At 38.4% G+C, this 13,391-nt stretch overlaps 1 protein-coding gene across 6 annotated transcripts in view; it reads right to left on the bottom strand.

Moving 5' to 3' along the window:
- Window positions 1–350: 350 nt before the first annotated feature.
- The window catches only part of Gabra3 (gamma-aminobutyric acid type A receptor subunit alpha3), a 240,401-nt gene continuing 227,360 nt past the window's right edge, over window positions 351–13,391 (bottom strand). For all 6 annotated transcript variants that reach the window (XM_042268890.2, XM_006991865.4, XM_042268889.2 and 3 more), the window contains one exon: window positions 351–2,713. In XM_042268890.2, the coding sequence (XP_042124824.1) occupies window positions 2,378–2,713 (336 nt within the window). In that variant the 3' untranslated portion in view covers window positions 351–2,377. The remainder of the gene's footprint in view (window positions 2,714–13,391) is intronic.

Genomic DNA, 13,391 nt, shown 5'->3' with positions numbered 1-13,391 from the left:
GGGTGCCCTTGTGTTTGGGGCATAAATGTTCAGCTGGACTGAGTCTACCAGGTTGATCTCAGTCCTCGGGGGAGGCTTTGCCCTGGAGGAGGTGGGAATGGGGGGTGGGCTGGGGAAATGGGAGGGGGGCAGGAGGGGGGAGAACAAGGGAATCCGTGGCTGATATGTAGAACTGAATTGTACTGTAAAATAAAATAAAAAAATGAAAAAAAAAGATTAAGGTGAGAATTTTGACCATGAAAAAAAAAAAAAAGAAGTGGAAAGTTTAGGGTACCAGAGAGGGTATCAAAGTCAAGAATATAGTACTTATTAGTGTGTAAGACTAAACAATGAAAGTATTCCAGCACAAGTACAATTCATAAAGAGTTTTAATAAACAGCCACTAAACATTGCACCAAAGCATTTTGAAACAATTTCTACAGAGAGGCAAAGGTCAAAGTTCCATTCTAAATTCCTTAAGACAATCATTAACAGCCCCCCACCCTCCCCCCATCCCTACACATCCACAAGACTACACTCTTCTAGTCATAAATTTACCTACAGACACAGTCTTAAGAATAATGGGACTGGCATGCATTATCCCAGCAATGGCAAGGAAGCAAGGGATAAGGGAAAGATGAATGAAAAGGCAACCAGCAGCTAATGACACACCCCTTAGAAGCTTTGTCAGTGTGGGCAGAGAATTTGCTTGTGGTGCTACTTGTGGCTTTACTTTGGACCTTCTGGATACTCTGGACTAGTTGAGCTATTCAGATCCAAAGTGGCTGGGGCTGTTGTATTAAACAGTCTCATTACTTCAAGTCATTACTACTAAAGGTGATCTTGGGTAATATACTGTTACCTTTCTAAAGACCTTTATAGTGTCAAACTGTCTTCATGACCCAGAGGGCCCACTGTGGCTGTGCTCATTCTAAGTTAAGAATGGCCCTGGTTTCTCAGTTATTCCTTCATTTTGGCCTTTGGAAATGGGCATAGGATACTTCTTTATTAAAGACATTTCTAAGAACTCTAGGCAAATTATTCAAACTTCTGGGACTACTATAAAAATTGTGTGTTTATGTCTGTTCTTTTTGCTTACATTTAAGAACAAACTGAGATTAAATGGCCTCTAATACATTATAAAATTGGTAATAAAGTTAATGATTTAACTGATTTAAAAATAAGTAGAGATATTTGTATGAATCTGCAATTCACCCCTCATTGCAATCAGCATCCAAAGTGGGTAAGAAGTCCTTGACATAATGGGAGCAAAGTGGACTGAGCCTGAAAGAGGAGCACAATATGTACAATGTAGAAGGAAAAGTTTTGCTTTCTCCTGTTTGTGGCCCTTTTTGTTGAGGCAGATTTCAGCCTTCAAACATTACCAACCATCTTATTCCATCTACTGTTTGACAAGTTGCATTGGCAGGGAGGTGAGTTTCTTAGATACCCCATCTTTGAACAATTCTTATATAGGCATTTGATCTAGATAATTTTGTGTGTATGTGTACCTTTTAAATTTGGCTTAAAAGTGTCTGTTCATTTTTTTCCTGAATAGTTTGCAGGCAGCCATGAATCCACAGTAAGCAATACTCAGTTGGCTATAAGGGACTCTGTGTTGTTGAGGCTTTCCTGAAGGAGACATATATTGAGATGCTACTTTCTTGAGGGGCTGGCTGAAACTAGAGTAGAACCCACACTTTTAATGCAGGAATGAACCAACTAGTTCTCTCTCTCTCTCTCTCTCTCTCTCTCTCTCTCTCTCTCTCTCTCTCTCTCTCTCTCTTTTGATCATACATGTTTGACAGAGTTGAGCCTTAATTGTCTCCACTAACTTCTAAGGCAAGGAACTATTTAGGGGTCACTTCAGAAGTTTGCACAGGCTCCTTCCCATTCTACCAGTTCATATATCTAGTAGGCCTTGCTGGAGCATGGGGGGGGGCAGATTGATAAGATTATATGAGACAGCTGGGCCTAACTCCATAGTGAGTCAGAATCATTGAATGCAGCCCAGTTAATATGCTCCTGGATCTCAACACCCTGAACCTCATACAGCCAAGGTTTCCATTAGAAAAAGTAGAGTCTCCTGTTCCTTCTTTGTTGGGCAGAGTGAAATTAAACACATGCAGTGTCCTCAGCTAGGGGAGACTGGCACACTAAGATAAGCAACTGGACAAATGGCAGTGTTTGGCTCAATCCAAGCAATGTTCAAGGGACAAGTCATTTTTCTGTTGTTACATTTTCATTGAAGTTTATAAATATGAATTGAGAAAGTGATTACACTCAACTTGGAACAGGGTTGAAAAGAAGAATCATGAAACACATAAAGGGAACACTGGATTTTGGGTGTTTGGATGCTTCACAGGGTATACAGTGGTTGCTATGTCACCACTATTATCTACTGTTTGCGGATCATGCCCTTGATAGCTGATTCCCGGTTTACATATGTAGCCCAATAGACAAGATTGAATATGGCAAAAAGCACAGGAAAGATGATACGGGAAATTTTGTCAACCTTGCTGACACTGTTGTAGGTCTTGGTCTCAGCAGGGCTGTCCTGAACATAAGTGACCTTCGGTGAAGCAATGACTGTTGGAGTTGAAGAAGCACTGGGAACAGCACCCTTGGAGATGGTAGAGAACTCAGCATCCTTGGCCAGGTTCATAGGATAGGTGGTTCCCACGATGTTGAAAGTGGTGCTCGTTTTCTTTGTTGGGGCTGTTGGTGTTTTCTTCTAGAGCCAGAAAAAAAAAGGGGAATAAAATAAAAGATGATGAATTCATTGTACAAAGTACTTTTGGAGAGTGCAGGGAGAAAGATCCATGAGGGGGCATTAAAGAACCTACTAAGTAGTAGGTTTGTATATAGAGAGGTTTTCTATTTGGAAAACAGAAAACCTGCATGCACCATTTGAACTATCCTAGTCAGTCCCAACTGTTACCTTGAGAATAGAGTCTCAGTCAAGGGATTGCCCACATCAGGGTTGTTTTTTTTGGGGGGTATGTCTGTGGGGACTTTTCTTGATTGTTTGTTGATATAGATGGGTCTAGATAACTGTGGGCATCACTAGTCTTTAGGCAGGTGGTACTAGACTGTATAAGAAAGCTATGTAAGCATGGGCCTTCAGATTAGCCAGCAAGCAGCATTCCTTTGAAGTTTTTGTTTCAAGTTCTTGCTTGAGTCCCTGACCCAGCTTCCCTCAATGATGGACTACGACATAGTAATGTAAACCAAATCAACCCTTTCCTCTTGTTTTTAGTCAGGGTTTTATCACAGCAACAGCAAAGGAAACTAGAAAATTCTAGATAAGTGTCTTTGGACAAATCACTCCTCCTTTGTGAGCATCAGTTTCTTCATTTGCAAACTGAAGGTGAAAATAGCTGGCAGATTATTGAGAGGATGAGAGGAGAGAATGGCAGTGGGAATTACTAGGAAATGTGAGATTTTATAGATTGCATGATTTCATCCTTCACAATAACCATATCAAGTAGGTGACATTGTTCACATTTAATATGTAAGTCAGCTTCAGATTAAATGGGAGAACACATACTATCAATCTGAGTTCCTGACTTTTCTCCATAGATACACTGTGCTGCTTTCTATAGCACAAGATATTCTTGGTTACCCGAGGAAAAAAAATCCAAAAAGGCTGCTGCCATCAAGGGGCACACCTCCTGTGAAGAAGAGAGCTTGGTGAATCTGCAAAGTCATTCTGTCTTAAACATTATAATAAATACGATGGAATGTTTACATGCATTATCACAACAGCATGCTGACCTCATGCACTATAAAGGTGCTTAGCAAATTAGGGGATGTACAAAGGGTTTCCACTTTTTCAGGGCTGCTAGCAGGAGCCACAGCCTCCCCACAGAGCTGAAGAAACACCTCTTCTGATACAGCAAAAGTAAAGACAGCAGGAAGCTTGTTATGGCATTGCCCTTTGGGAGATTTTTTCCCCCAACATAAACTATTCTCAAAACACAGTAAAAAGTGCTCCCCCTTTCTCTTTCCACGTAAAAGTGCTCATGTATATGTGGCGCCACATTGGGGTTGCCAATGCTTAGGTCTGGATTGGAACAGAGATGCTGCATGGCATGGTGACCAAAGGAGCAAGCTAGCTCCTAACTGCAGCCCAAGGCAGTGGCCTAGTTCAGGATGTAAAAACTCTTCCCATGTCTTCCCTTCAGCTCTTCTTCAGATACCTCAATCTCTTTCTTGATGCTTCTCAGAATTAACTTCTTTACTCTCTCAGTTCCTTACTTGTTTCCTTACTAAGTTTCTCTGTTCCTGCTTTCTTTTATAGCTCCTTTCTCCTCATCTACCTTTTCTTCTTCCGAAGTTAATCACAGTACCATTTCCTTTCCTGATCCAAATAATCACTTTTGTACATTTATTGAATATCAACAGGGCCAAAACATATGCTAGATATTTAAGGTTAAGTGGAAAAATTAGAATTTATACTTCAGTCCCTTTCTCCAAAGGTGCTCACAGCCTATTGTTGGAGAGAACCCTGTGAACACATGATTGTCATAATGTGTAACCTGGGTCCTGTTTTGAGTAAAGTGTTATCAGTGTGCCTGCAGGTGTGGGAAAGGCAGCTCAAGGAAGGCTGTGAGGTTTCCAGTCTGACTTGAACAGTAAAAAATAACCCAATTTAAAAATTATCTTCTTGTGGGGCTTCTAACAGTGGGGGCAGGGGCTGTCTCTGACTCTTTTACTGGCTTTTGGTACTCTATTCCTCATACTGGGTCACCCTGCCCAGTCTTAATACATGGAGAGGTGTTTAGTCTCATTGCAACTTGATATGCCATGTTCTGTTAATATCCATGGGAGGCCTGCCCTTTCCTGAACAAAAGAGGAGTAGATTTGGGAAGTAGAAAGAAAGAGGGTGGGGGAAGAGACAGGGAGGAGAGGAGGGAGGGGAAACTATGGGCAGAAGTCACCAAATGATAATGCAGCAAAGGCCAGTGCACATGCCTAGAACACTGTTGGAGGATGCCAGGGAGTTTGCTGTGGCTGAATCACAGCAAGCACAACAAACAAGTTGTAAGAACTGAAGGTGCGGATAGAAAAGGCCAGATCTTTGGGCCAACCCCTGTGATTGGATTGGTGATTACCCTGTTGTCCCAGAGATCCTTCACCCAGTGACTGGTGGAGGCAGGTTCAGAGACCCATTACCAAACAATGGGCTCAGGGGACCCCTGCTGAGGAGAGGAAAGAGGGATTGCAGGAGCCAGGGGGGGTCAGGGACATCAGAGGAAAACCCACACAAAAGACTAGCCTGGTTCATGGGAACCTGTTCCTCATGCTGGATTGCCTTGCTCAGCCTGAATACAGGGGCATGTACTTGGTCTTAAGGCAGCTCGATATGCCGTGTTTTGCTGATGCCCATGGGAGACCTGCCTTTTTCTGAATAAGGAGGAGGGGTGGATTAGGAGGGGGACCAGAGGGTAGGTGGGCTAGGGAGTGGGAGGGGAGAAATGAGGGGAGGCTGTGGTCAGGGTGTAAAATAAATAAATAATTTTTAAAAAGAAAATGCCAAATCTTAAAAAACCTTGTGTACCACATTCTGCCTGCCTATGTTGACATCAGCATTCTCAGTCAGGGGCAGGGAGTGTTGGAAATGAGGGGTGGGAGAATGTGTAAGATAAGGGGGTGTTCATTTAAGTAAATAAACAGTCTGACTAATAGGATATTTCAAAAGCAATACTTTTCTTCTTTGTTAGAAGATTGTAGTCACATTGTTACAAGCAGAAGGGGTACAAAACTCAAAGCCTCCTAAGAACCTTATAAATACTTTAAATACTGCATGAGGCTCATTTATAATTAGCAAAGTCATTGTGTGAATAGAGTCCCACTGCTAAATGCCTTTGCTATTAAATAAAACAGTGCTTTGCTTGTTTGCCTGCTTATTAACTTGCTTAGTCATTTTTTCCATGGTTAGACAAAAAAAAGCTCCCCCCCCAAAAAAAAATAGAAAGTGAAGAAAACTTTACACTGACTTTGCTAAAAGCTTTTGCATGTTATTTCATTTAGTCATCTTATTAGCTGGTTATGACTAGGTCTTTGAAACAATCACTTGGGACAACAAACACTTTCTTTACCTCCACAGCCACTTTATGTTCTATAAGTGAAGAGAAGCAGCAGGTGTTTTAATCACAGACTATTTAAATAGTAAAGTAAAATTACCTTTTAGTTTCTCACATCATTTCCAATATGACATTTTAATCACTACTATATTCCTACCTGTATTGTCAAAAAAAAAAAAAGAAATGTAATTGAATGTTACAGCATAGAGCAGGATGCAGAGAAGTTGTTCTTTAATGAGTAGAGAATTTTAAGCTTTAGAGATAAAAAGTATCCTTGAGATTAACTGTGAATGTGCTTAACATTATTGAATTACACACTTAATTGTTTGAAAATACATGGGTGGGAAGGAGATATGAAGAAGTGAGAGTAGCCAGGTGGTGTTTGCCCAAGCCTTTAATCCCAGCACTTGGGAGGCAGAGGCAGGTGGATCTCTTTGAGTTCGAGGCCAGCCTGGGCTACCAAGTAAGTTCCAGGAAAGGTGCAAAGCTACACAGAGAAACCCTGTCTCAAAAACCAAAAAAAAAAAAAAAAAAAAAAAAAAAAAAAAAAAAAAAAGAAGTGAGGGTGAGAGTAATCAGAATGTATTGTATACATATATAAAATTATAAAAAACAAATTTAATTAATAAAAATAGCAAATTTTACCGTAATTTAAATGTCATACATCTATATGTGATAGTTTTAATTGTCCACTTGGCACAATCTGGAATGGCTTGGGAAGACAAACTCAATAAGAGATTTTCTATATCAGGTTACTCCATGGGCAATCTGTGGATAATTGTCCATTTTGTTAATTGATATGGGAATATCCACCCTAAAAGTGGGTAGCACCATTCTCTAGACTTGGGTCCTAAATTGTTTTACAGTATAGAAAATGAACTGAGCAGTAGGTATGCATGCATTCATTTCTCCCTGCTCTTGACTGTGAATGATGGGACTGGCAGCTTCAAGATTTTGTCCCTTTACTATTCTCTAGTGCTGGGCTATAACCTGAAATTGTGAACTAACTAGTACATACACCTGCATTTATTTAAGTAACAAAATGAATCATATTGCTCTAATTAGAACTACCTAATTTTAACTGCATATGCTATGTTGCTTATGATAGTTACTTTACATAACACATTTGTATATAAAAAAAATCATATAATGAATCTAAGACCTTGCTCTCAGAAAAATCAGAGAGAGAACTTAGAAAGAAAGATTAATTACAAGAGACAATTTGGGGATGGGGAAATTAATCAGTGAGACCAGAGCTAATCCTGCTACCACTCTTGTGAAAACTGGGTGTGGCAGTTCACAAACAAGATGGAAATCCTAGTGCTGGGAGGGCTGGCAGGAGAGTCCCTGTAGCTTGCTGGCAGACAGTCTGTTTGAATTGGTAATGTATTGGGTCAGTGATAGACTTTGTCTCAAAAACTGACGTAAAGAATGATAGAGGAAGGCAGATCAAATTATAAGGATCAGTTAATCCTACAGAAAGGAAAGAAAATTAAGATGGAAGGCCAGCTTCCTAAAAGAATGGGAGTTATCTAAAGCATACATGGGAAATTATCCAGGTTCAAGTTACAGCTTAGAAGGAAAGAATGGAAGAGATTCAGATGCTACCAGTGTTTTGAGAAGAAAGAAACACAAGAAATTGTAAATGTCATATGATGGTTTCCATACTCCCTAGAAAGACGATAAAATAAATATTTAAAATTTAAATTAAGAGGCTAAAGATATGGTGGAGTGGTTTAGAAAGCTAACTATGCTTGCAGAAGACCCAAGTTCAGTTCCCAGTACTCAAATCAAACAGTTAGTTTATAACTGCCTTTAACTCCAGCTCCAGGGGAACCAATACACTCTGCAGTACAGGCCTCTACCAGTAGTGCACACACACGTGCACGCACACACATGTGCACACACACAATCAAAAATAAAATAAATCTTTAAAAATATTTAGATTTGATTTTTATAAGAAATAGAAATGAATACTGAAACAGAGAAGGCCTGCAGATACTGAATGAAGGACCAGCAGAATTTAAGTATATAAGCTCCCAACCTTTAGTAACCTGTTAATAGCTATATTTTTTTCAGTAAAAACAAAAATCTACCTTGTACTGAAGTGACTAGGGAGTCTATGGGTGCTGATAAGTAACTGTAATCATATATTATTGTAACTATACTGGATAAAGAAACAAAAAATAGAGAAATCAGATTTTGAAAGACTTCAAGTTATTGAATTACTAAATATTTCAAAATTGTCTGTTATATGGCATCCCTAGAATGCACCAGAGAAGAGTAAAACATGATCTCTGTCCTCAAGTTCACATTCCACTGAAAGGAACATGTAATAGAAATGTAATCAAACACATACACCAATGTCAGGTAATAACAACTAGAGTTGAAACACATAAGGCAGATCAGTCTAGAGTAGGATAGTGAATGCTAGCTAGAAAAAGTATCTTTAAGAAGGTGATCCAAGACCTGAATAAGAGAAAACAAACTCTTAAAAGATCTTAATAACCAAAGTTCAGGGAAGACTGGTGCTCACAAAGCATCTTGTGGTTGAAATGGGAGTGATGTATTCAAGGGTCATAGACAGTGTAACTATGGGTTGAGAGGAGTCAATGAAAAGTTTAAATGGGGGATTTCAAAGCTAAATATATTGATAAATGACAGAAAACCCCACCTACCTTGGAGATTTAGGTAAAAGGATGACTAGCTGAATGTCATCCTGGGCAACATAGCAATATTCCAATCCCAGCAAAAGGGAAGTAACATGAAGCACATGCATGTGTGTGTGTGTGTGTGTGTGTGTGTGTGTGTATCAGAGCATTCTTAACTCAGAGTCAATTTTTTGCTAAGCTTTCATGTACTAGAACTAATTCTTTTTTTTTAATTATTTATTTTTATTTTATGTGCATTGGTGTTTTGCCTGCATGTCTGTCTGTCTGAGGGTCCCCTGGAAATGGAGTTACAGACAGTTGTGAGCTGTCATATGGGTGCTGGGAACTGAACCCAGTTCCTCTGGAAGAGCAGTCAGTGCTCTTAACCGCTGAGCCATCTCTCCAGCCCCAGAACTAATTCTTAGAATTGAATTTATATTTGGTCTTAGTCTGTTCATTTTAGCCTGTCCTTCAAAACTTTATACATTCTTTCTGATTATTTCAAAAGTTAATCATCTCCTAACAACAATATGGATTTGAATCTTCTACCTTATATTTCTTCATTTGAGCTTCAGTGGACATCATATTGAGAGATTAGAGTAAAAGACAATCCTGTGAATTATCTCCAGGAGCCTCTGTTTAGTTCAGGTCAATGTCAGTCCACTGATGAATTCTATTTGACTTTAATTGGTCAACCAGTTTTATTAGTCTAAATGTACTACTTTAAGTGTTTTTCTAGGACATAATAGAAAGTTAATCAATGGAGCTGAAACAATGGCTCACCATTTAAGATGACTTACTGTTCTTGCAGAGGACCTAGGTTCAATTCTCAGCACCCAGAAGATAGTTCACAATTCTAATCATTGGGGATCTGATACTCCTTTCTAGCCTCTAGAAAGCACTGTATGCATTAGTCTACTTACACGCATTCAGGTAAAAGAGTCATACACATAAAATAATTGTTTAATTTAATAAGTTATCTTGATAAACTCTATACCGTTTCCTGTTCTATCAGTTCATTAAACATTTATTAGAGGTCAATTTGTCATAATTTGTCCTTAGTGAACTTATGTTGTGGATATCTCTTTGTATACTGTGAATGTGTTGCTTGGTTGATAAAATGCTGATTGGCCAGTAGCCAGGCAGGGTAAGCAGACAAAGAGAATTGTGGGAAGGCTGGAAGGCTGAGTCAGAAGATGCCAGACCCCTATCCAGGGAGCAACAATGGTAAAGCCACGGAACACATGGCGACATAAAGATTAACAGAAATGGGCTGAGTTTAAATGTGATAGCTAGTCAGTGGTTAGCTAATGGCCAAGCCGTTTAATTAATATAAACCTGTGTGTGTTTATTTGGGTCTGAGCAGCTGCAGGACTGGTGGGTGAGAGAGATTTGTCCTGAGTGCAAGCTGGGCAGGACTGGAGAAACTTCAGCTACTTATATCAGTTACTGAAACAATTTCTCTGAAAATATCTATTTAACAATATATTCTGGAAATTTTTACTTATGAGACCTGGGACATCTTTATTCTACGGAACAAACCAAAAATAATAATACCTTTTGGGGCTTTGTTTAATTTTATTTTCTCTTTTTATAGTGCTAAACTCAAGCTTGGGACTTTGATGTCAAAGATGAACAAACATTCTACCACAGAGTTATAATCACAAGCCTAAAGCTTCATCTTTTGTGAAAGTAGAATTTTATAACCTTGATATAAAAACATTCTAGAAATCAGATCAGGATGACACTTAAAATGTCTGTTGCTTTAGGGTTCTGGCCCAAAATAGAATTTCAACAAGTGGTTAGCATAGGCCAGGAAAAGAAACAAATTATCCTTATCTTTAAGCACATTCAATTTTATATTGGTAGTAATAACATCCAAGGATTAAGTTTGATCACTACATATTGTCAAAGAATGGAAAATTAAGGTCATAGCTCTAAATGGGCACATGGAGGTATACACACACATGTACATGTGCATTTATAATATAGAGTGCTTTCCAGTGAGCAAGGGAAACTTCTTGCTGCTTAAAAGCAGAATCATTACAAGTTCTAATAACCAGGAGAATTTATATAGACAGAAAATGATGCTGAAATTATAAAGATTACAACTCACTTTCAAGTGCTCAGCCCTATTCTAATCATCCTCTGAGTCACTTCCTAAAAGGATGTTTCCACACATAACAGGTAGTAAAGAATTGCTCTATTGCAACTTAAAGTAATAACTAATGCAAAATATGCTGCAAGTTGGAGGAAGATGAACAATCAAGATTGTTGGAGAATACACAAGAGAAACATGAAAGGCATGAAAACAAGTTGTAAAAGATCATGAAATTAATGTTAAGACAATTAGGGCTTGAGAGATGGCTCAGTCAGTAAACTGGCTGCTATGCAAACATGAGGACCTGAGTTTTATCTCCAGAATCCATATAAAAAGCCAGAGACGGAATCAAACACTTGTAATACCAGTACTAAGGAGGTAAAGAAAGAAGATTATTAGAGTTCACTGGCCAGTAAATCTAGTCAAATTGGTGAATTGAGTAAGAGACTGTCTCCAAAGGTAAGGTGTATAAGTGATTGAAGAAGATGCCACAAAATGAAGGTAAATAGGAATTCTTGACAATTGTGAGAGACACAGAAAATAGGCTTGGAAAAATGCCAATAAAATTAAATTAAAAATAATAAAGATTTAAAAATTATTAGAGAAGAAATGGTAGATATAGAACATGACAGAAATCTCTATGGTACACATAATTGGTACTTCTAGGAAAAGAGCAGAACAAATCTGTGATATTAAAGCTATCCTTAGATTAAAGGCCAAGATTTTACAGCTTTTAAAGAAAATGTCTTTTAATTTTCTATCCAGCTATTTTGCTGAATTTTTTAAATCAGCAATAGGAGTTTCATGGTAGAGTCTCCAGGGACTTTTAAATATAAAACTATATCATCTACAAATATACTTTGAATTTCCTATTTTCATTTCTTAGTTTTCCTTTGATCTCCTTCACTTGTCAAATTGCTCTAGCTTAGACCAAGTATCATGTTGAACAGGAATAAGGAGAGTGGGCAATCTTATTTTAGTGGAAATTATTTGATGTTTTCTCCCATCATGATGATGTTGGATGGGAGCTTGCTATATATTGTCTATAATAAGTTGAGATATGTCCCCTATATCCCTAGTCTCTTTAGGACTTTTATCATGGTGGATGTTGGATTTTTGTCAAAGGCATTTCTGAATCTAATGATATGATCATATATTGGTTTTGACCTTCAGTTTATATTACATTTGTTGTAATAAGTTGTAAATTACATTTACTGATTTACATACATTGAACAATCTGTGCATCACTGGGATAAAGCCTAGCTGAATACAGTAGATAATCTTTTTGAAATTATTTAAATTATGTATATAAGTGTTGTGGGATAAGATAACCCTTTTGTACACTGTGAAGATGTGTCTCTGTTTTACTTCACTTGTTTAAGGTACCTTCTGATTGGTTCAATAAAGAGCTGATGGCCAATAGCTAGGCAAGAGAGTATAGGTGGGACTTCTGGAGAGAGAGGAACATGGGGGAAATTTTTTGAGACGCAAGGAATTCACCAGTGAGACATAGAGGAAGTGGGATGCATGGTACTGAGGAGAGGTAATGAGCCACATGGCAGAACATAGATTAATATAAACAGGTTAATTTAAGTTTTAAGAGCTAGTTGGGAACAAGCCTAAGCTAAGGCCAAAGTTTTGTACTTAACAAGAACTCTCTGTGTCATTATTAGAGAACTGCTGGTTCAAATAAAGTCCAACTACAAGTAGTGTCCAACGTGGAGGCGTGTAAATCCAAGTACAGGGCCTGTAAGAAGCTGGCAAGCTACTTAGCAGGAGACTAGGTAGAAACACCTGCTGCAGTACAGGTTCAGCAACTTTCCAGAGCTAGGGCAGGTAAATGTGGCTCCCAGCCAGTGTCTGCAAGTGGAAGGTCTTCTATACTTGATATATATGATACCTTTAAAAGTTCATGTGTATTCAGAAAAAAACAAAAAAGGATAAGACACCAATGAGGACAATGAGATGCTAGCATCTCAGCTGCTAGCTGAGATGGTTTAGCCTCACAGACTACTCTAGTCAGGACTTCAGATAAGCCTTGCACTTTCCCATTACACAGAGACTGGACAACAAATGATGCAACTAGCTCTCCAAGAACTTGGTCATTATCCAAATTTTCTCAGAGTCCCCTAAAAATGACATAACCCACAGACAACAGAGAGTAATTTTAAGAACATGATGCCCACATTCCCAAGAGGTGGACTGGGTAGTTTTTGGTCATTCAGTAGGTTATGGATGTTTCTCACTGTTTAGGTGGGTTAGTTGCAAGCTGTTATTGGTCATGGTCAGGGAAGAAACTATACAAAGGGGATTAAATTAAGGAAGTTTTTTCCTTTCTTTCAATTTCCTCTATCCTTCTTTCTCTTCCTATCTAGTGAAAAATTGGGGGAGGGATATAAGAATGATAGAATAAAAGGGTAGATTATTGAATCTACTTTTAAACTAAAAAGCAACTATTAGTCTCAAATATTTTACATTAGTATAGATCTTTGTATATTGATACTAATTTAATGTTATTTTTGTAACAGCATACTGTATCATACATATACCCCTCATTTAAAATTGCAATGT

This window comes from Peromyscus maniculatus, chromosome X, assembly GCF_049852395.1.
Source record: "Peromyscus maniculatus bairdii isolate BWxNUB_F1_BW_parent chromosome X, HU_Pman_BW_mat_3.1, whole genome shotgun sequence".
Taxonomy (NCBI): domain Eukaryota; kingdom Metazoa; phylum Chordata; class Mammalia; order Rodentia; family Cricetidae; genus Peromyscus; species Peromyscus maniculatus.
The sequence above is the reverse complement of the archived record's forward strand: the minus strand, read 5'-3'. Positions and strand labels throughout refer to the sequence as shown.